The 22,122-nt window shown below is 40.6% G+C and overlaps 1 protein-coding gene across 1 annotated transcript; it reads right to left on the bottom strand.

Moving 5' to 3' along the window:
• Positions 1-246: 246 nt before the first annotated feature.
• On the bottom strand, positions 247-21,804 carry prpf6 (PRP6 pre-mRNA processing factor 6 homolog). Its single transcript, XM_083895651.1, has 21 exons — positions 21,602-21,804; positions 20,942-21,104; positions 20,725-20,843; positions 19,438-19,516; positions 19,048-19,224; positions 18,425-18,553; positions 16,830-16,924; positions 16,582-16,738; positions 16,307-16,469; positions 14,464-14,582; positions 13,927-14,145; positions 12,370-12,492; positions 11,700-11,821; positions 11,432-11,570; positions 11,212-11,331; positions 9,867-10,043; positions 7,019-7,152; positions 6,550-6,641; positions 6,315-6,429; positions 4,248-4,374; positions 247-1,316 (listed from the first exon to the last, which is right to left on the bottom strand). Exons 1-21 carry the CDS (start codon positions 21,787-21,789, stop codon positions 1,164-1,166), a joined length of 2,910 nt encoding a protein of 969 aa, XP_083751777.1. The 5' UTR covers positions 21,790-21,804; the 3' UTR covers positions 247-1,163.
• Between the last annotated feature and the right edge of the window lie 318 nt (positions 21,805-22,122).

The following is a 22,122-nucleotide window of genomic DNA, read 5'->3' as shown; positions in this document are numbered from 1 at the left end:
CTCATTGTTTGAACTATTGGGTTTCTCTGTTATGATTTGGCACTGCACAAATAAAATTGAATTGAATCAAGTGTCTTGGCCCAAGGACACATTGGGCTACGGACTAGCATAGCCGGGAATCAAACCCACAACCTTCCAGTTGAAAAGAAGACTTTCACCATGTAGTCTTAAATAAAATTCTTCCATCTCTGACTCCAGATATTTAATCTTCAAATCCATCTGAGAGGAACTGGGACTGTTGGAAAAAACAGGTTTATTTATTTATTGGATTCCTTCCTGCAAAAAAACATTTCAAGCACACTAAAATATTAGCAGATTACTACAACATGAGGCAAATCAAACATTTGTCCCTGGACAGAGTTTATGTATAAACACCGTCACATGACGTTGAACAGAAAGGACGACGACAAAACACTCCTGAAAAGGCTTCTTCCGAGTGCAATAAAGTTTTCTATTTCCTTTCTGCTCGTTTATTATTTTACCGTCGTCAAACAATCAGTGACTTCAAAAAACCCCACAACATTGAAAACAAATGTATCAAAGGTCCAGTGTGTAAAATTTAGGTGAAATTATTTCCATTATTTCCCTGAAGTGTTTTTCATTACCGCAGAATCAGTCAGGTGACCATTTTGGATCTAATATTTTTACAGTAGTCCACAAACTACACACTAAACCAAATATTTCCTTTCTTTCTTTTGTGGCAGGAAGAAAACTGGTATAATGTTTTTCAGCTCTTCGTACATCACATTATTTTGAGTAATCGCAAATTCTATCACACAATTTTGTTGGCAAAAATGTGAACCTTTGAGTCTCTTTGAGTCGAATAGAATTTTTCATGTCTGCAAATGTTTTTCTTCTTCTTTCAGGCTCCAAAGCAGATTATCTGCCTTTATGCATCAAGGTCTTAATATGTATCATACATACATTTCTAAAACCCTTTACATTTTAATAATTTCTGGTGCAGTTTCTTGATTATGGATTTGGTTTCACTTTGGCATGAGATCAATATTGTTGATAAAGTGAAGCACTTGTGATTGACGAGGGTAAAGGTGTCAACATGGAGGGTAAAGGGGGGAGTCAGTAGCCGCTTCCCTGCCTCAGGTACGGCCACACACAGTCTTGCACCAGTGATTTCAGTCCTTCACATCGGTGTTTCCTCAGTTTCAGAACGTGTTCTTGATCTTGCTGGCGACCAGCGCTAAGATCTCTCCCGTCTTCTTCTGCCAGTTCAGGACGTGTTTGGACTCGGCGCACCACAGCTCACCATGGCGGGGCTCGGCATTCTCACAGCGCTTCCGCACTTCTTCCTGCTGTTCCTGGTAGACACACAACACAAGGGTTAGAACACGACACACAGTGCTATGCAAAAGTTTGGGCACCCTTGTAAATTTTCAAGATTTGCCTTTATAAATCATTGGTTTTTTGAATAAGAAATTTCAGTTAAATATATCATATAGGAGACAAACAGTGATATTTGAGAAGTGAAATAAAGTTTATATGGTTTACAGAGAGTGTGCAAGAATTATTTAAACAAAATTAGGCACGTGCATAAGATTAGGAAGAAAGAAAAAGAAAAGAACATTTTTGTGCATCCTCCTCTTGCAGAAATAACAGCCTCTAAACGCTTCCTATAGCTTCCAATTAGAGTCTGGATTTTGGCGGAAGGTATTTTGGACCATTCTTCTTTACAAAACATCTCCAGTTCAGTCAGGTTTGATGGTTTCCGAGCATGGACAGTCCGCTTTAAATCACACCACAACTTTTCAATAATATTCAGGTCTGGGGACTGAGATGGTCATTCCAGAAAGTTGTATTTGTTCCTCTGCATAAATGCCTGAGTAGATTTTGAGCAGTGTTTAGAGTCGTTGTCTTGTTGAAAGATCCAGCCACGACACAACTTCAACTTTGTCACCGATTCCTGGGCATTGTTCTCCAGAATCTGCTGATATTAAGTGGAATCCATGCGACCCTCAACTTTATCAAGATTCCCAGTCCCTGCACTGGCCTCACAGCCTCACAGCATGATGGAACCACCACCAAATTTTACTGTAGGTAGCAAGCAGGCTTTTAGCTAGGAATTTTTTTAGAGGGTGTCCCCCCTCTTGCCCTTCGGTAACAGTCGCGATGAAATACAGGGGATCCGAGTAGATCTTAGTAAAACATGTTGACAGATTCTCAAGAGCGCACTTTTCATTGTTTTCACTCCGTGGTCTCAAAGAAATTAAGCTGGCTTGTCCAAATGTACTTTAGCATACCTCAAGTGACTCTGTTTGTGGCAGGTGCACAGAAAAGTATTTTTCTGCATTACTCTTCCATACAGCAATTCCTTGTGTAAAGTGCGCTGAATAGTTGAACGATGCACAGTGACACCATCTGCAGCAAGATTATGTTGTAGGTCTTTGGAGCTGGTCTGTGGGTTGACTGTGACTGTTCTCACCATCCTTCGCCTCTGCTTATCTGAGATTTTTCTTGGTCTGCCACTTCAGGCCTTAACTAGAACTGTGTTTGTGGTCTTCCAATTCCTCACAATGTTCCTCACAGTTGAAACTGAGAGCTTAAATCTCTAAGATAGCTTTCTGTATCCTTCCCCTAAACCATGATGTTGAAAAATCATTGTTTTTAGGTAATTTGAGAATTGTTTTGAGGCTCCCATGTTGCCACTCTTTAGAGAAGATGCAAAGAGGAGAAACACTTACAATTGGCCTCCTTTAATACTAGGGATGGGAATATCACAAATTTTTAGAGTCGATTGTCGAGGTCCACGGGTCGAATTTTTTGTCGACTTTTGTTCTTTTTTTTTTACACAGCAGCAGCAACAGCAGTAATGCGGGGTGGAAATTATTCTACAGTGTACTACTTCATTTTAGGCTCAAAAACATGGCTGTAATGTCCATTATTGACCATCAGAACAGCGATAATAAAAATGAGGGGCAAAAAAAAGGAAAAAAATCGACTCTCTTCTGGAACGCGTGTGTCGCCACTCGCCAGACGGCGCAGGTTTTTGAACCTGTGCTCGTTAGGTGTCCACCAGAGTGAAGTACAGTGATCCTGACTGGGTGAGATGCCGTCTTCATTTGTGTAGCGCTTGTGTTATGTCCCCCACTCCCGTCCTAAACTTAAGCGCAACCTTGTTCGCACTGCGCACACGCACACACACAAACGCTTGGACGCGCACAGCCACTCGAGAGAACGAGCCGGTGACGCGCGCACCATCATGTGAGAGAGCAGGATCACCTTTTTGTGCACAGCTTCTTTAACCTCCGTGGTTGTGAAATTTACGTGTTTGTGACACTTCGACTTTTTTTACTTTTCATTTTTTTGTTGAGGTGCGCGCGTGTCGATTGTCGGTCGATTTGTCGACAAAAAAGTCCCATCCCTATTAAATACCCTTTCTCATGATTGGATTCACCTGTGTATGGAGGTCAATGGTCACTGAGGTTACCAAACCAATTTTGAGTTCCAATAATTAGTGCTAATGGTATAGAAATCAATAAAATGACAAAAACATATGCCTAAACTTATGCACATGCCTAATTTTGTTTAAATAATTCTTGCACACTTTCTGTAAATCATATAAACTTATAAACATATTTCACTTCTCAAATAGCACTGTGTTTGTCTCCTATATGATATATTTAACTGAAAAGGAAAATCCCGAAAATTTACAGAGGTGCCCAAACTTTTGCATACCACTGTGTCACAGACTCAAAATATTATTTTGTAGGGCTGTGCATCTTCACTACTCTCATGATTTAATTATTATCAACATGCAAACAATTTGACTCCATTCTGACAATGACCAAAATCCTAAATGTTCTGCAGTGGCTCAGTGGTAGAGCTGGTCGTCTAAGAACTGGAAGATTGTAGATTTCATGCACATATTTCCTAGTCTACATGCTGATGTGTCCACTGGCAAGATTCGTAATCCCAAAACAGCTGTGTGTGTGAAAATTGCTGTATGAATGCCTGAGTGAACAGGTGTGAATGGGTGAGAAGCAAACCTGGAGTGTAAAGCAGCTTTGAGTGGTCATCAGATTTTGCAACAACTAATCAATTATTAAACAATTACAAAATTAACCTGTAACTATTTGGATTTTTAAATCATGATGATGATTTTTCATGGAAATCTTGATGAGTAACAACAAAAATATGTTGCTTTAACCAACTTAAATGTATTGTATATGTGACTTTTATTGACCTTAAAATAAGATACAGACAGAGAAGAGAAGAGACAGTAAGATCGTTACCGGTGTGCCATGTTGCAGCTCAAACTTGTAGAAGAGAGCCCAAGCATCTCCCAGGTCTGGGTCAATCTTCACTGTCCTAAGGAACCACTCTCTGGCTTTAGTGATCTTGCGCTCACTCCAAAACAGCCTGAAATGTAAGCACAATTCATTAGTTAGTCAAAGTGTTGTCATCTTGAAATGTGCAAAATAAGCAGAGGGTATCATCAAAACTGGCTTCAGACTAACAGAAGTGTGTGATTTCACGGGGAAGCAGATAAACAAAATGGAGAATTGTGTTGAAAGACAAACTATTTTGACGAGACTCTTCAGGTGAGCTTTTATCGGTCAGTTTGTAGTGAGACCTGCTGCGACATATAGGTTTGGAGACGGGAGGCTAAAAGACAGTATGGCAGCTGGAGGTGGCAGAGCTGATAATGCTGAGATTTGTGTGACCAGGATGGACAGGATTAGAAAGGAGCAGAGTTGAGGGGCAGCTCAGGTTGAACGGTTTGGAAATAAGGTAAGAGAGTCAAGGTTGAGATGGTTTGTGGTCATATGCAGTGGAGGGATAGTGATTATATTGGACAAAGGATGTTGAAGATGGAGTTGCCACATAGAGGGTTCATGGATGTTGTGAAGGAGGACATGCAGACAGTTATTGTAATAGAAGAGGACACACAGGAGAGGACAAGATGGAGGTAGATGATGTGCTGTGGCAACCCCTGAAGGAAGAAACCAAAATAAAGAATCCTGGATCTACTACTACTAAATCGGTGTTATCCTGTTATCTGCATCTAGACCTAGGGTTGCCACCTTTCAGAAATGAAAATAAGGGACGCCCCACCGCGGCTCCTCTGGGCCATGACCACCACGGAGCCGACTAATGTAGGACATCTAGGCACGTGTGTTGTAAGGGTGTCTGGGGTTTTTCTAGTAAAATTTCACTATTGAGAGTACATGGCGAGGGAGCAGAGCGACCGAGCGGAGGTGGGTTGGTGTGGAGCAATTGAAAATTTGAGGTAAAAATGGGGCATTCTGAGGCTTTTTGAAGGACCATTATGGGGACTCAAGGCCAAGTAACTCAAAACATTACAGAACTCTGTATTACAGAAAACATCTTCTTTGGGAAGCAGCTGGGGAACACATGAACAAGAAATGTCTTTATTGGCAAGAGCAATATAACTAGGGATGCACCGAAAATCAGGAAACAGTTGGCCGAAACCGGAAAACCGAAATAAGTTATTGTGCTAATTCTGTACCATTGTTTTTTTTTTCTAATTTTGTTATGGCAGGGACTGTGTGTGCTTACCTCACTAAAGTCAAGGCATTGCAATTATAGTATATTATATAATAGTGCGCCCCCTCATCTGGTGCAGCGGGCCTTTTTTTCTGCGCACCGCACCTGCACTGTGGCTTCTCTCTCTCTGCTGTGTTGTGCGTCGCTGCTGCGCTCTGCGCTTTTCCTCCAAGCGATCTTTCCGTATCAGCACAGACTGGATTATTTCTCTACACGCAGTTTTATCTTTACATCCAATAATAATCTTTATGACGAGGATCGAGTACAGTCGCGATGACGTGCAGGGGATCCGAGTAGATCTTAGTGTTAACAACTCTTAACAGCGCACTTTTCATTGTTTTCACTCCGTGGTCTCAAACTTTTTGTAGAAGAGCTTTAGTTAAGTTGTAATTCAGGGAATAACCGATTAATCAGATGAGCTGATGTCTTTAGTTAACTGTGAGCAGCACCGATGTGTGGCGTCTGTTGCTAGGCAACCGTGACAGCAGCACGTGCACAGAGGACCGGAGCCGGGGCGGCCGAGATCCTGCGTAGATCCCGCCACGACAAGTTTGCTGGCCTTATTATTCCCTGTGTTTTATTTTCATCTTTATCTTTAGTGTTTATGTGTGTGTGACAGTCATGTGGATTGGATATTTAAGGAAATACGGAACAAACCGCGTCCCGTATTGAACCAATACGGGACGCGACATTTAATTGCCAAATAAAGGACGATTCCGTATTTTACGGGACGGGTGGCAACCCTATCTAGACCAGCACTGGAGTGTAAAAGAGTGAAAGAACAGTCGTACTTTGCTACAGCAAGCAAGACGTGGGGATCATGTTCACACTTCTTCAAAGCGTCAACACTCTTCGTCTTCCTTTGAGGTCTGGCCTCCAAAAACACAGCCTCAGCCCACAGGATACCTGTGTAGAAAGGAAGTGTCAGGTTACACTGAGAATCTGAGCGTAGAGATTTAAGGATCCTGTATATTCTGCCACATGAAATGAAAAAAAGATAATGAAACAGCAAGAATATGGTCTGACCTGAATTGGGGCACTCCTGCAGAGCTTTGGCCATCAGTGTGTTGGAAATGTTTTTCAGTCCAGCCCTGAACTCTAGTCTAACCGACTCGAGCCTGTTCAAAATACACACACACACACACACACACACACACACGCACGCACACACACACGCACGCACACACGCACACGTCTTCAGTTACAAATGCCTGTCGCTTCTTCAGTGGTGCTTGATGTTTTCAATTTGTCATGAGTTAAAGGAAAGTCTGAGATATAAATTAACATATTAACTTGTCACCTATACACAATTTAATATAACATTCAGCAACGGTGTGGTTGAAGTGGAAATGTTTCCAAAGAAACAACTGACATTAATACGCTTAATACACTGTCTACTTAAGTAGACAGCAGGGATGGTTAAGCAGCATCCCCCTGTCCGTGGATTTATCGGCTCGTCACAATAACAATCTTTTGTCATTTGTTTAATTCTCACCACAGTTCTGGGCTTTGCGGGTTCTTGAGTCGTGCCTTCTCCAGAATCGCCCTGGCTCGAGTCAGCTGTCCCACTCTCTCTTCAAGATGAGACAGCAGCAACCACAGCGCCACTGAGTGGGGACACTTTTTCAACTGAAGCAAGAAGAAAAGATATAATCCCAGTTTTTTTTTTAATTAAAGAAATAAAAACTTCAGTTAAAAACAAACAAATTCAGTTTTAGTCTTCATAATTTTGTTTTCTAGAATCATTAGTCATAACACGACCTTGACCTTTGGCACACATAACAGCTAACTGATAATGTGTGCCAAATATGAAATTATTTTCTAACGGTATTTTAAAGACAATGTATTAACAGGGGAGGGCAGTTCTAGCAAAAATTCCATTTGAAATAAAATGTTAATATTCTTAACTCCAGCACATGAGAGCTAGTGAAAAGGCAGGGTTTCTCCGTGAGCAGCTCACACGAGATGCATTCAGAGTCTCTGGTAAATTTCATCACTTCTGGAGGATCTACTGTACATGTTGATCTTAAAAGAGCAGCTTCAGGATGCATTCAAGAAACTGCATAACTGTTATCACTTCTACAAACACACACGCAGTCCATTAACTACATCCTCGCCGTTGCTGCCACCTTGTGATAATGCCTGTGCCACAAAAGTTACTATAGTAGAAAATGTGCATCTTTGTAACTTTTTAATATATTTCTAGGGCTGTCAAAAGATTAAAAGGTTTAATCAGATTAATCACAGGGTAGCTGTGGATTAATCACAATAATTACCATTCGTAAATATGCCAGAAAAATTAAAATTTTCTCTTTATATTGTTGTAGGAACGGAGAGATAAATAATGTGAACATATAAATGTAAAGGACAAAAAAATACTGTAAATAACTAAAAAAAAAAAAAAAAACTATACAAACTTAGTAAAAAAAATAAACCCACATTATAAGACAATATATAAATATAGAAAAAATAAAATACTGTAAATAACTTTAAAAAAAATACATACATTGCACTGTAAATAACTCACATTATAAACAAAAAATAAAGTATACTAACCCACAGCAGGAAATTCCTCATCAGCACTGCTTCTACTAGTTTGCCGCTAATACTAGCTGCTGTTCAACTATATGTCCCTGTTAGTTAGACAAAGTAACTGTTCAGTAACAGCAGTCATTTACTGCCTGCCTTGCCTGTTCATAAACTGCACGTCTTCCCGTAGCGCAATGAAAGTGAGAAAGTGTGTTAAAACATTTTTAATTAATTTTGACAGCCCTATATATTACGAATAGTCACAGTAACTGATCAACTTTTCATAATCAAGGGAATTATCAAATTGTCATGAGTATACCGAATGACAGGCAAAAAAGTTTTCTTACTTTTCCTTGGTACTCTTAGGGCATGATTTGCTAAGATTCCAAATAGTGAGCGCTAAATTGCTTGTGCGAGCAGAAAGACTGCGCCTGTTACTGGATTACGTTTTGCGGGTGAACTACTAAGATTGCGGCCGCAATTGACTACAGGCACAGAAGTGGTTAAGACCGCCCTATTTAAATGAGGATTTTGCGCGAGTCAAAAGTTGTCCACATGGAGAAAGAGCAGACTCAACGGAAGCACAGAATGACATTTGACGCCGCTGAACAGAAAGTGACGTTCTGCGATAAGCAGATAACTGAGATCGAGGGCTATGACGTCCTTGTTCCCTGGGTCCATAGGACGTTTTCATATTATTATTATTTTAATCCTGCGTCGGTATTTTGGACAGCTCCACCATTACCGTATCAAACAAACAAAACTATGGACTATGGATGTTGCCGTAAAAAAAAAAAAAAAAAAAGTGCTGCGCTCTCCTCCTGACTCAACCTGCAGCTCACTGACAGCTGCCAGGGAGCGAGTTCTGCTGTTTCTATCAAGATTACACATAAGTCTACTTTCAATGGATGTGTGACTTTTTTGTCAATAAGTAAATAAATAAATAAAGCGGATCATCACAACGGCTTTTTAGCCCCAGTTCGTCCCTGGTTTCATCTGTGTTCATTCAGTCGGGGTGAGTTTCCATTACGCGTGCCAACAGCCTCTGATCTGACGTCAGAGGCGACGGGACTATCGATATAGATGATATATCTATATCGATAGTATCTATATATATCTATATCTCGGTGCACGGCGAAGCGCAGGTGGCACAGTTTTAAAGGTTTTAACCGGTCTTAACCGGGTAACATAGGTACGACCCCTCCTTGAACCACAAACTGCAGACCAAGGTAAGCCCATACCAGTACAAACACGCATTTCTCCTCTGGATATCTGGAAAAGAGTAATTTCATGATTTACAAATTATAATATAACTATAAATAACTGCAGCCATGTGTGCGCACCGCTGTGCCAGTTAAGACCTGCCTTTCAAACGTGCTAAATATAGACGCAAAGATAAACACTGCAATCAGTTTCAGGTTTGATAAATCACTTTGCGCGTGCTAAAATAACATATCTACATTTTCTTCTCCCATCACACGCAAAATAGTGTGTAAACGCCCCATATATTGCATATGCATTAAGGCAAAAACTCTAAATGGGTTGCGAGTGCTATTATGCCCGTCTGACGGACGCGCTCCTCGTTGCGCTTCGTTAGTAGATCAGCATCAACGCTAATCTGCATGTGCAATCCAGTTTGCACACGTTTTTGCATGCGCAAAGCTTTAGTAAATCAGGCCCTTAGTGCGATATTGTGGTGACAAGGAAACATGACAGACACAGAGGCATAAAAATTGTCAAATTCTTTTAGTCCTTTCGCAGTTAATAGAAGACCAACACAAACCCCTGTCCCAAAGACATCTCCCACTCCTTACCCCTTGATTGTAAGCCTCTCTGGCTTTGTCCATGTTTTCACACTGCTCCTCAATCTGGCCTCTCATCATCCACAGTTTAGGGAAGTCCTCGTAGTGTTTCAGGGCCTCAGTGCACAGCTCCTGAGCAGCTTCTATGTTTCCCAACACCCACTCCAACTTCACAGATTTCATGAATACCTGGGTAGATTTCAAACACACACGCACACACAAGCTGTTTAGCCAGGAAGCACTGTACTGTATGTACAAACAGGTGGCTGATCTTGTCCAGTGACAAATGGTTTACTATAATGATATAGACATTTTTTGAATACATTATTACTGCAGCCAGTGACACCACACAGTTGTCTTTTCTGTCAGTAAAACAGTAAACAGGCTTTCTCAGTCAATACAGTGCAGGCAGCTGGAGGAGAGCAGCCAGGTCATCCGAGAGCCCATCTGTGAAACCTGGCAAGCCTGAACCTGAGTACAACAGTGATCTTTGTGGAAACTACCTCTGTATGATGCACTATTAACTAACTATTGAACTCAGGCTCTGAGGCACAAAATTAAACCTGATAAACGTGAGTCACTGCTTCCATTTATCAGAAAAACAACTGTCCTCAGGGTTTCCCCCAGAAAACTTGCTAGGCCCGGTGGTAGGGCCTCTCAGGCAGCCCACTGTGTTTTAGTAGAAATTAGTTTTAAAGTTGACAGGAAATTTTTAATTATTATTATTAGTATTATGTGTTATTGTAAGACATTATTATTTTCATTGTATTCACTCTGTGATAATAATAATAATAATAATACATTATATTTGAAGGCGCCTTTCAAGACACCCAAGGTCACCGAGACACTCAAGGTTGCTGTGTGTAGAAGACGCTTTAGCGCTGTAATTAAGGGAATAACAGATGAATCAGATTAGCTGATCTGTTAAGTTAACTGTTCAAAGAGAGAATGTTCTCCGGTGTGAAGTCAGGGAAGTTCATAATCTGCGCTGTATGCAGCCAAGTTTCGCTTTTGCACAAAGAGACTTTCCAGCTTTTAATAGGTGCTGTTCCACATTGTACTCGCTGTGTTTCGGCCGCTGCAGCGATTACATGGGGGTGCAGCGTCCTTGTTCCCTGGTTTAGAAAAATCGGTGATGTATACATTTTTTTATCTAAAATAAATAAACACGCAGCGTTAAGCCTGGCGGGGGGCAAGTAAAGCCTGGCAGTCTGTCAGGCTTATAATGCACTGTGGGAAACCATGGGTCTGGTCCAGAGGGTCAGGGGAGGACACTCACACCTATTTTACACCAGTTAAGAGACAAACACAAGGTTTTTTAACAGACAAAACTGCAAAAAATACCCTATACACACACCCTGGCTGTTGGGGCACTGCTGCGGGCCTTGGCCAGCAGTCGACGAGCTCTTTCATACTCATTATTCTCGGACTCCAGTTTCACAGCAGCCAACCAGATCTCTTCACTGTTTGGATTAGCCTAAAAAACAAGAAACAGCAAAGAGAGAGAGAGAGTTACTAACAGACTGACAGGGTCAGGGTTCATGAACAAGTTGCAGTTAGTATGAGTGTATCATCACCTGAAAGGCCAGAGCCAGGATACTTCTGGCTGCAGGCACATCCTCGGCCAGCCATTTGGACTTGGCTCCCATCAGCCACAGGACCTCTGCTTTGGGACAGTGAGCCACAGCTCTCTGGAGCAGAGCCTCCAAAGACTCCCTGAAAGATGCAGTCAACCATGATGGAGTACAGGATAAGAGAAGCACAGGACACAGAAACAGACAGTGGAAGTAAGGGAAATAATCCCAGGGCAGAGGAAGTCAAGTAAGTCAAGTAGGTTTTGGTCACCTGGTGCCATGGCTCTTTTCAAAGTAGGCAGCTCTGAGCCACACACTCTTTTTGCTTGGGAACACCTGCAGGGCATGGGCATAGATGGCTCTGGCACACTCCAGCGCTCCATGGGACACACACTGAAACATAACAAATAAAGCATCTCTTAAATTAATCATTCTTGAAAGTCTGAGGATGTTTGTGTAGCACATCTGCAATAGGGAAAATATTGCTTTTCATTAAAGCAGATACTTTATATGTCTCAAATGCATCTCACACAAGTGAGCTGCTCTTTTTGGCAATAAACTTCTCACCTAAATTTTACACAATTGTAAGTTTCACGTCAAAAAAATAGACTGCAAAAATCTTTTAACTAGATTAATTTCAAGATTACAGTGAGATTAATCTAGAATCTATGCCCACCACTACTTTTAACACCGTTTTCACCATAACACCTCCTGCACAGGTGTAAATCCAAAGCACTCTAGCCTTTCAGTTTCATAAATCCATGCATTTCTCTAAACAAAGACATTAAGTACATTTTTGGGTAGTTTTCAAAAGTAAACCCTGTAAAAAAATATAGCAGTGGCTCCATAGCAGATAGGGTGGCTGCTGGAGATGCAGTGGAGCAGTGACACAGTTGTCACACAGTGCAAAAGCATCAAAAAGAAAAATAAATGCTCCTCACACTCTCTGCATCCTCCATCCAGGTGTGTTTACGGTCCTCCTCCTCAATCCCAATCCCAATGACGGCTCTTATTACAGCCTGACAGGTAGCCACACTGCCAGCCTTGTCACACTCCTCTGCATCCTGCAGGGGAAAATTCATACAGAAACAAACATGGATTGTTGATTGATATAAATTAAAAGTTGAAGAAATATTCTTTAATAAGACATAATTTTTGAACTTGAACAACAGGAGGGAAAAGTGGCGACAAAGAATTATAAAAATGTAGTACACAGTTCACTGAAGAAACCACTTTGATGGGAGGTGAAACGTCTTTAACTTTACTCAAGCAAGTCCAGCTGCCTACAGCTAACTACAGAAGACGACTGAGGGCCTTCACATACGTACAGACATTTTGAGATTTTGATATACTGCAAGACATCACAATACCTTTTCAGAAATGTAACATTTTCCCACTGTTGGCCTCCATCATCCTGCTATCTACTTATTCAACCAGCTAATGTCCCTTCATGACTTCTTCCTGTGATAAACTCTTATTGGCAGGAAATCTGTTTGGGAGCATCATATTATCTCTGGGGAATATATGGAAATTATCTCTACATCGTGACATAAGTCAAGATATGGCTTTAGATTTTGGATTTTGTAGTCAATTTCAACGTTGACAGTATAAAATGATATTTTAAAAAGTATATTGTGATATCACCAAACCCTAAATAATATCTTTTTAATTTTAATACTGTTACACAATTTATGGAGTATCGATAGCTATACCAGATTAAGCATGATGGTATGTAGCAAAGCAAATGTTCTTTACAAGAAAAAGCTTCTTTTAAAAACTCATCTAGTGATGGCCAGTATTTTATTTTAAAAAGAAGGAAGGAAAAAGAAGCGGCGTGAGAAAGGACTGCAATGGAGGTCTGTGATTGCAAAACCACTGTGAAGTGCACTGAACAAAATCTAAGACATGCTTGTATTGTTTTGCACTCAGATGAAAGAGTAGAAGGCGCTAATGCCAAAATATGCTGGCTTGCTGTCAAAACAAATGACGCAGTCCGTGCTCCCTTAACATTAATCTTTAAAAGGCACAACCATTCTTTCCTGTTGTTCCTTAAAAATCTCTACAAGCTCTCAGTGAAAGTGTGATTGCAATTGGAGACATCGGGGGAAAAACAGATTTTAACCACCTAATATGATCTACTACATTTTCTGACTGGAATTTCGCGAAACAAACATTTGAAAAACTCTCCTTTTACCTCAAACCGAAGTACATAGAGAAAATCTGCCGATTTACATCATGGCACACGGTTCAGTTCAAATTGAAAAGGGATCTTGGTGAATCAAAACCTTCATTCGCATTCACCTAAGTTACACAAAGTTACCAGAGACCAGCAGCTCCCCATGTCCCATAACCTAAAAATGCCCCAAAAAACCCAATTTTCTCTGTAGACTTTGGTGCAGATGAGTGAGCAGTTTACACACTGACCTAATGTTTTAATTAGCAAACAGCTCTGCAGGCACATAGATTGCACTGGGGAAATGCTTAGTATTGTATCACACCTGTATCCACTGCTCTCTGTTGATCTCCACACCATTGGCATGTAGAGAAGTAATGGCTCTGTCAATGATCTTGTCCACCATCTGAGTGTTGCTGTTGGCCTCCTCCAACTTGGCGGCAGTGATCCAGATGTGACGGTCAGTGGGAATGTTCTCTCGAGCTTTGTTCAGGACACGACGGGCATTCTCGTACGTCTCTAACCGGGCAAGAGCCAGCCACAGCTACAGAGGACACAGAGTAACATAGTTTGATATATTTCATGAACGTTGAGGAAGGTTCAAGAGAGTCTTTCTGTATGGAGTTTCCATGTTCTCCCCATTTGCTTCGGTTTTCTCCAGGTTCTCTGGTTTCCTTTTGTCAAGGTTAATTGCCCATATGTGTGAATGTGAGAGTGACTGGGTGTTTGTCTGTGTGCATTACTGTCCAGGATGTGACACAGTGACCTTTCGCCTTGAATTAGCTGGACTGGCCACAGCAGTCACACAACCCTTGTGTGGAGGATAAAGAGTTAAGACAATGAATGGTAAGAATGGACCTACCTCCACACTCGTAGGGCAACACTCGACCGCTCGGCTAAGCATGATCCTGGCATCCTCTGGCTCCTCCAACTCCACAGCTGTCTTCCACAGCCGCACAGACTTGGACACATTCTCCAGGGCTACACAAATAAAAATTGCACAATTGTTAAGTCATTTAAATGAACTGACTGATTTGCAATGAGAGCAAAACCACGTGTTCTTTGGATGTTGCTTTAATTATGTTTCTGTAAGGAAAATACTGGCTAAAAAGGAAATGGACACTGCACACTTCAGTAAACCCAAGCGGTAAAATAAATCATAATGAAAACAAACATCATATTCTGCAACCACTGTAAAGTTCAACAATCTGAGAAAAAAAATAGCAAAGGCAAGTGAACATGTAGAGGCCCAGAGTCCTCCTCCACAAAGGAAGCACAACATCAATCTCTGTCACTGGGGTATGCTGCTGGGAAATATTGTGTGTGTGTGTGTGTGTGTGTGTGTGTGTGTGTGTGTGTGTGTGTGTGTGTGTGTGTGTGTGTGTGTGTGTGTGTGTGTGTGTGTGTGTGTGTGTGTGTGTGTGTGTGTGTGTGTGTGTGTGGGGCACTGACACTGTGGATCAGATGGGGTGCTTCGTCTTGATAAAAAGCAACAACCACAGCTGCCAAATGTAAGCACTAGTAAAAGCAATCCAAAAATCCAACAATTGTTAAATATCACAGGGTGTGATAAGTTCCGTGTGGCTCTTTCTACAACACACCAGACAGATTGAGACAGGTTGTGAATTTCTGCCCTGCAGAAAGCAGCGTCTTCCTCTTGGCACAAAATAGTGACAAATGAAGTCATGTAGGCGATAAGCATACAAACTGCTCAACATAACAACACATTATCAACAGGTTTCAAAAATTCCACTCAGGACCCGTTCAGACCTGGGATTGAAATCCATCCTGAGAGAGCTTGCACTATCTTTCAAAAGGTGAAGGAGGCATGTGATTTTTTTTGTTTGTGTCGTTTGTGTTGTCATTTTGCTGTAGATGTTTAAAGCAGAGCAGTAAATAGTTTTAATTAACAGATGTTGTTCCTATGAAAATCAGCGAGGGGAGATGTAGAGATCTATCTCTCCTCATATCAGTAGGACAGTGCAGCATGGGCACACTGTTGCATGGTCACTGCGCGTTTGATGATCGACTGTGAATATACAATAAATAGTTCGGCCAATGCGAGTGAACCACACTAAAAAAAAACGATTGTCATTTAAAATCATTCTGTCATACGTCTGTGATCGTCTTTTCTGAAAGTGTACCGCGAAAGAAAGCATGACAGGCATTTTTTTTTTACCATGACCAGAACAGCCCAAGATATCTCAGCAAATGTGTTTTTGTTGTTTTTTTCCTACAGAGGCTTGCAAAATTGCAATGTTGTTTTACTACAAGTTGATAAATATATCTGATTTAGGTCTGCAACTAATGATTAATTCATAATTTATTAATCTGATGGTTGCTGTTTTTTCAAGTTAAGTGTTTGGTTCATTAAAATTAAATTAGATTTCATAATAATAATATTCAATATTCACAAAGCAATACATATTTACATTTCAGTAGCTGAAAATCTGAGAACTTAATTAACTTAATTATTAAAAAAGACACACTTGATTAAATGTTGATCAAAATATTTGATTTAGTAATCAATTAATAGGATCAATAGTTGCAGCCCTTATCTGATTTTTTAACAATGGATTATGTAATTAAGGATAGATACCTGGATGTTAATACCAGGTCTTAAACAGACCTCACTCAAAACTTGATAATAGATACATGCCATGTTAAAAATTTGACTTTTTTCATTGTTTCATCTTTGGCCTTACCTTTCCTGAGGACTCGTTTCTTAGCCCTGACGTCTGTCTCCAGCTCTGCAGCTCTGATGTAGATGCGGACAGACTGTGGCAGGTGGCGGACAGCCTGGGCCACCACGGCTTTAGCGGTGTCACCGGGCTGGAGCCGAGCTGCCTCTAACCACACATCCTCACTCTGGTGAGCAGAGAGAAAGTGTTATAGCATCAAGAGGAAAATGACATATTTCTCCCACTGGTGCAAAAGCAGACTCCCAAGCAGATTTTGAGCACTGTCCACCATCCTTTACCTTAGGACACATCTCAGTGCCTTTCATGATCAGGTTCCTTGCCACCTGCAGTTTGCCAGTCACCTCCTCCAGCCTCGCTGATGCAATCCAGGCAGGGGGATGATGGGGATTGGTCTCCCTCACTGACTTTAACAGCAGACGAGCTTTCTTGATGTCACTGGACAAAAAGGAGCCAACACTTAGAATCACACTCCTTTTTCCGCACAAATAATGTGGGAACACATGGAGCGCCTGTTGTGTCTTTTTACCTGATGTCCCCTCCATATGTGGGGATCATGGAGTTGAGATCTGTCAGGTAACCTTTGGGATCTACCACCGTTTGTCCACTCACAGAGTCAGAGACCTGAAGACCAATAAAAACAAACGCATTGTTATGTTGTCTTTGCTGCATCTATGCTTACTGGAAAACTATGTGAGCACCGTGTTGATTCTTGGTTGGCTCAGGCCTTGAAGTTAGTGCTAATATTATGTTGTTATTACTAATATTAATAATTAAAAACAGTGTGACTTCCAACTTTTATCATGACTTGTGAGCGCGGGTCTTATCAATATAGGGACCCTACTAGGACTGCAAAATTCTGGAAAAACTGTGAATCACAAGTGTCATCACACAGATTTATGTCGAATACCAGGTTAGTATGTCCTGCTTATTTTTTAATTGGCTAATATTAGGCTATATGTATATGTGTACAGGCTGAGGAATGACGAGTTAAAGGATGTCAAAGAATAAAGCATAAAATGCATAAACATATAGTTTTTACAGGTAATCAGTTCCTGTTTATTGTATGTTGTCCTCCATGGTTTATTATGTTGGAGAAGAAGCATTATTGTCAAATAGATTTTATTAATTTCATTTTTTTTTATTGCTTATATGCTTTTGTTCATGTACTCTTGTTGACCCAGTTATGAACTAAAACCATTCAGTCTAAGGGTGAATTCCAATTCCTTGCTTAACCCTCAATCTCAAAAATGCGCGCTCCCGCTAGTGCAAGTGCTGTCCCGATTCTCAGAAAGATTAAGTTGAGGGGCAAGTTCAAGGGCTGTATCGCCCTCAATATTGAGATTTTCCGGGACCAACCTTGGGAGCAAGGGCTACCCAGAATGCATTGCGTGTTTTCACATAAGAAAGATGGCGTCGAAAGCAGCGAAGCGAGTGCGATACAAATTAAGTCTTTTCTTTGTTAATAGAGATATAAAAATGATGAAAACCATTGTATTATCTTAGTTTGTCAATAGCCGGCCGGTGCGCACACGTGATCGTTCGATATCGTTTACCCTTCAATAAGCAGTGGTGTGTGGTAACTGTCAGCTGAATATGTCTGTGGTTGTGGTATTTGTATGGGTATCATCTTATAACTAACTGACAACCTAATAACTTGACTGAAATAAAATAATAAATAAATAATCGTGACTGTAAATGTGTTATTCTGCCCCCCACAGTCTGAAGACGTATCTGCATTTAAGGGGTGTCCCATTTCTAAGTGACAAAATAACCCTCAACACTTGGTTTTGAGGGCCAGTTAAGATAAGGGTTGAGCTTGAGGGTTAAGATTGAGGGTTAAGATAGGAATTGGAATTGGCCCTTAAATTCTTACTTTACCAGTATTATGTTTATCATGAACCAAACAACATTATAAGTAATTAATAAGTATTTATAACTTGTACAAATACATTGCAGCTCATAAAAATAATAATATATTTTTCTAAAAGCTGCAGTATTGCGATACTACCTGGAACCGTGATACATTGTCTGGTATCGTATCGTGGTTACTCATTTTGGTATCATGACAACTCTAATCAGGATATCAAAAGGTTGAAGGGGCTGAAGATATTCATCTTTTACCTGACTGAGTCTCATATCCATGAGCGTGTTCCTGGCCTGACCAATCTTCCGCATGTCCAGTTCTCCTGTCCCTGGAGTCATCAGGCCAGGGGTCATGCTTCCAGGGTAAGGGGTGTTCAGACCTCCCAGCTATGGAAGAGAAGAGAAGAGTCCGTGAAACTTATCTTGGACTATTGAAAAACAAAAGCTTAGGAAACACTGGCCTTGACAGTATGGCACATTTCCCACCACTATAAATGATACATGTGACAATCAATGTCATACAAATAATGTAAGAGTCAGTATAATAATAATAACAACAAGTAATTATGGTTGTCATTGTCTACTATTCAGTGAATCACAAAAAGAATTGCGTGTTATCCAAGTTTAATAATACTAATATATCTGAATGGCATTTATCAGCAATAAACATTAATAAAATTATGGGGTTTTTTTTAAATGTTTTTAAACCAACAAAGAAAGTTAAAGTTTGCTCTGCATGCAAGTACATGCCTGTTAAAAAAAAAATAAAAAAAAGACATCATGACTCCTGCTGGAGCAAGGCTGAAACTACATTATGTCGTCATGATGTACATCTGATGGACATCCACATTGAAGGTGATTGTTTTTGCGTGTACACTGACCCCTTGCAAAGGGTCAACAGAGGTGTGGTTATCTCCAGTCTGCAGGTGTTTGGAGAAGAAGCTGTCTGGGACAGGGGTGAGTTTTTCGTAGCGGGGATTCCTCTGCCGCTTGTTTCTTGCATCTCCCACCTCTGGGATGCTCAACCACTCTTCTTCTGAAACCTCTGATAACTTCCTCTGTGTCATGATAGAAAAACAAATAGCCAACAGTTAAAATTGGGGTCGACCAATATAGATTTTTTCATAAGTTATCTTCTACTCTTAAGAACATTAGCATGGAACAATCCAAGCCACTAAATTGTAGAGAGACACAGACATGTATGAAGGCTGGTTAAAATGGGATGGAAAAGAGGGACAACCATTGACAGAGCATTCCATACAATTCCATACCTTTAGATCTGAAAACTGCTGCTGTATTTTTGGCCGCTCCATACGGTACTTCTCAATTTCTTCCTTTTCTCTCAACTCCCTGAAAATAAAAAACACAGCTTTAAAAGGTATATCAAAAGAGTAATCAATTTGTGTAGAATGTCCGATATGATGACATAATGACAGAGGTCATGACAGAGGATATGGGCTTTTCAGATGGCCGATAAATAAATATAAATGTTTTTGTTGTTAACAGACAGATTGCTTACAAACCAAATTAGCACAATCAAGTGATCACAATTTTTTTTAAATAAAATAACGATAATGTATAAAAAAAAGTTATTTGTATAAAAAATGTTTAAAATAACTTTCTATACAAGGCTGTGTTACACACCCTTGTATGCAAGGATAATGCAAACCATCAGTGATGTATAGACAGGTTTAATGAGGATAGCTAGATGAGCAAACATAGTCTTGCACTCCCTCTTGCGACATCTGACAAATTATTTGTATATCAGCACTCAAATGCAAACAAGTTACATGGAAGAACCATTGTCAGCATCAACAAAACAATGCTTACCAACAAACTTATCATACACTGTTCTGAGCAGCTCTGTGAGCTCTTAGACAGCACCGTGCTTCGAGTACCGTAGCCCTCACTCACGCTGCTGTGTTTGTGTGAGCTGCTGCCTGCTCCACCCCACACAACGACTAACATTCTCCCATGATGACAAAAGTGTGGTTTATGTATCAAGATAGGACACATTTATAGTTTGGCAGCAAAAATGTTGGAGGTGAATAGCTAATGAGCCAGGTACAGAGTAGTGGCACCTCAGTATGTCCTGTTGAAATGGAAAGCTGGCTCAGAACTTGAAATAAAAAAAATTCTGTGTCACGGAAGGCAGATATAAAAACATTTGAGGCAAGAAATGGGTCAATTAGAATTTAAAAATCTGGTTTGTGTGTCAAAATAGGACATATAGTTTGGCAGTAAGAATGTCAGGGTCAATCAGTGCCAGGTTTGGAGCAGCAGTACCTTGGCATGTCCTGATAAATTAAAAACGATGGCTCAGAAACTGAAATAAAACATTTTCTATGTCACAAAACAGTTTTTAGTTTTTTTTAACATTTGAGGCGAGAAATTAGTCAGGACATATTTATGGTTTGGTAGCGACAATGTCAGATGTGAATTGCCCCATGGGACTGCTGCGCACAGTACTTTATAAATCCTAAAATTGATATTAAAATGCATAATATCAGTCAACGTCTAAATGACAGAGCATAAAACAGACAAGTATTTATCGCAACCTTCTTTCTTTGCGTCTTTCATCCATCCTCTTGTCCAATGCAGCATATATGGCATCTGCTTCTTCGTCATCTTTCTCATAGGGCCCACTGGAAAACAAGCTTCCTGCATATCCATTGAACTACAAGAACAAAAAGCAAAACATTTTTGTGAAACGTAATTCAAAATTTAATAGATACAAAAAAACACACCCAGAGACAACAACCCAGTCATAAGCACCTCATCATAGTTGGTGTCGTTCAGATCTTCTTCGTCTTCCTCTTGGTTCTTTTTCATTTGGTCTCCAACTGTTCTCTTCCCTGGGGGCGCATGACGATCATCCACTGGATCATTGGCATCACGAGCAGGACCAATATCAGATCGTGTTGTGAAGCCAGTGGCACTAAAGAGAAACAATTACTTAAAATGTTAAGCAGATTAAAAAAAAAGAGTTAGGATTCTTGTCTATACTGCAAATATTCTTTGTTTTATTATCCTTTTTATTAAACCAGTGGTGATTCCCAATCCTGATGTCACAGTTTCTGAAAAACTATGATTTTTACGATATAGATTGTTAAGTAGGGTGAAGGTGAACAGATCAATATTTGTATTGAGTATTTGTTTTGTGCAATTAAGATATTACTTTATTACGTGTTATTTTATTTATTCACAATTCAATCATTTTCTTCCATTGTTATTTTGCAAGCAAGGATTCCTAATGATACGTGAGGGAAAAAATAACAAAAGTTTAACTCATACGTATTTTATGATAATATAAAGAATACTTTTGCGCCGATGTCAGTATAGATGTGCTACAGAGCAGGAGCGTGTGCTAGTCTTCATCAAATAAACGTGTTAGCTTCCGCGCTGTTAGCATGCTACCTAGCGAAATTAGCTTACCCTCTGCCGAGACCGGGGACGTAACCGAGCGGAGCGGGCATCCCCAAGAACGGCTTTTTCTTTTTCCCCATGAGTGGAGAAGCGAGGGGCATTGCTGGGGGCGCACCGGCAGTCCCCGCCGCCCCGGTGCCTCCAGTGGAGGCTTTCGATGAATTTTTAGGCGCTTGTTTAGCTCCAGCGCTAGCCATCGTTGCTTCAACGACGAGGCGTCTCAAACCGGATTAACAACAGTGGCACTTCCGGTACCAGCAGAAAAATGTGTCCGCTACTTTCTGGAAAGATCGTGGACGAAAAAGGAAAGAGCGACAACCAAGGTACGTTTGTTCCGTTTGTTTTTCGTGTACATTTGACACAGGCAGAAACCGGAAACGGGTCGTTTTTTCGTTTTTTCGTTTTTGGCCAAAAAAACAAAAACGGAAATTCAGTTCGTTTTGTTTGTTTACGCTGTACTCTTCAAAATAAAAGTACTACCGCTTTGCCTTCAGTGCAATGTCAACAGACAGACAGACAGACAGATATAC

The sequence above is a fragment of the Microchirus variegatus genome (assembly GCF_963457635.1).
Source record: "Microchirus variegatus genome assembly, chromosome: 9".
NCBI classification, from domain to species: Eukaryota; Metazoa; Chordata; class Actinopteri; order Pleuronectiformes; family Soleidae; genus Microchirus; species Microchirus variegatus.
The sequence above is the reverse complement of the archived record's forward strand: the minus strand, read 5'-3'. Positions and strand labels throughout refer to the sequence as shown.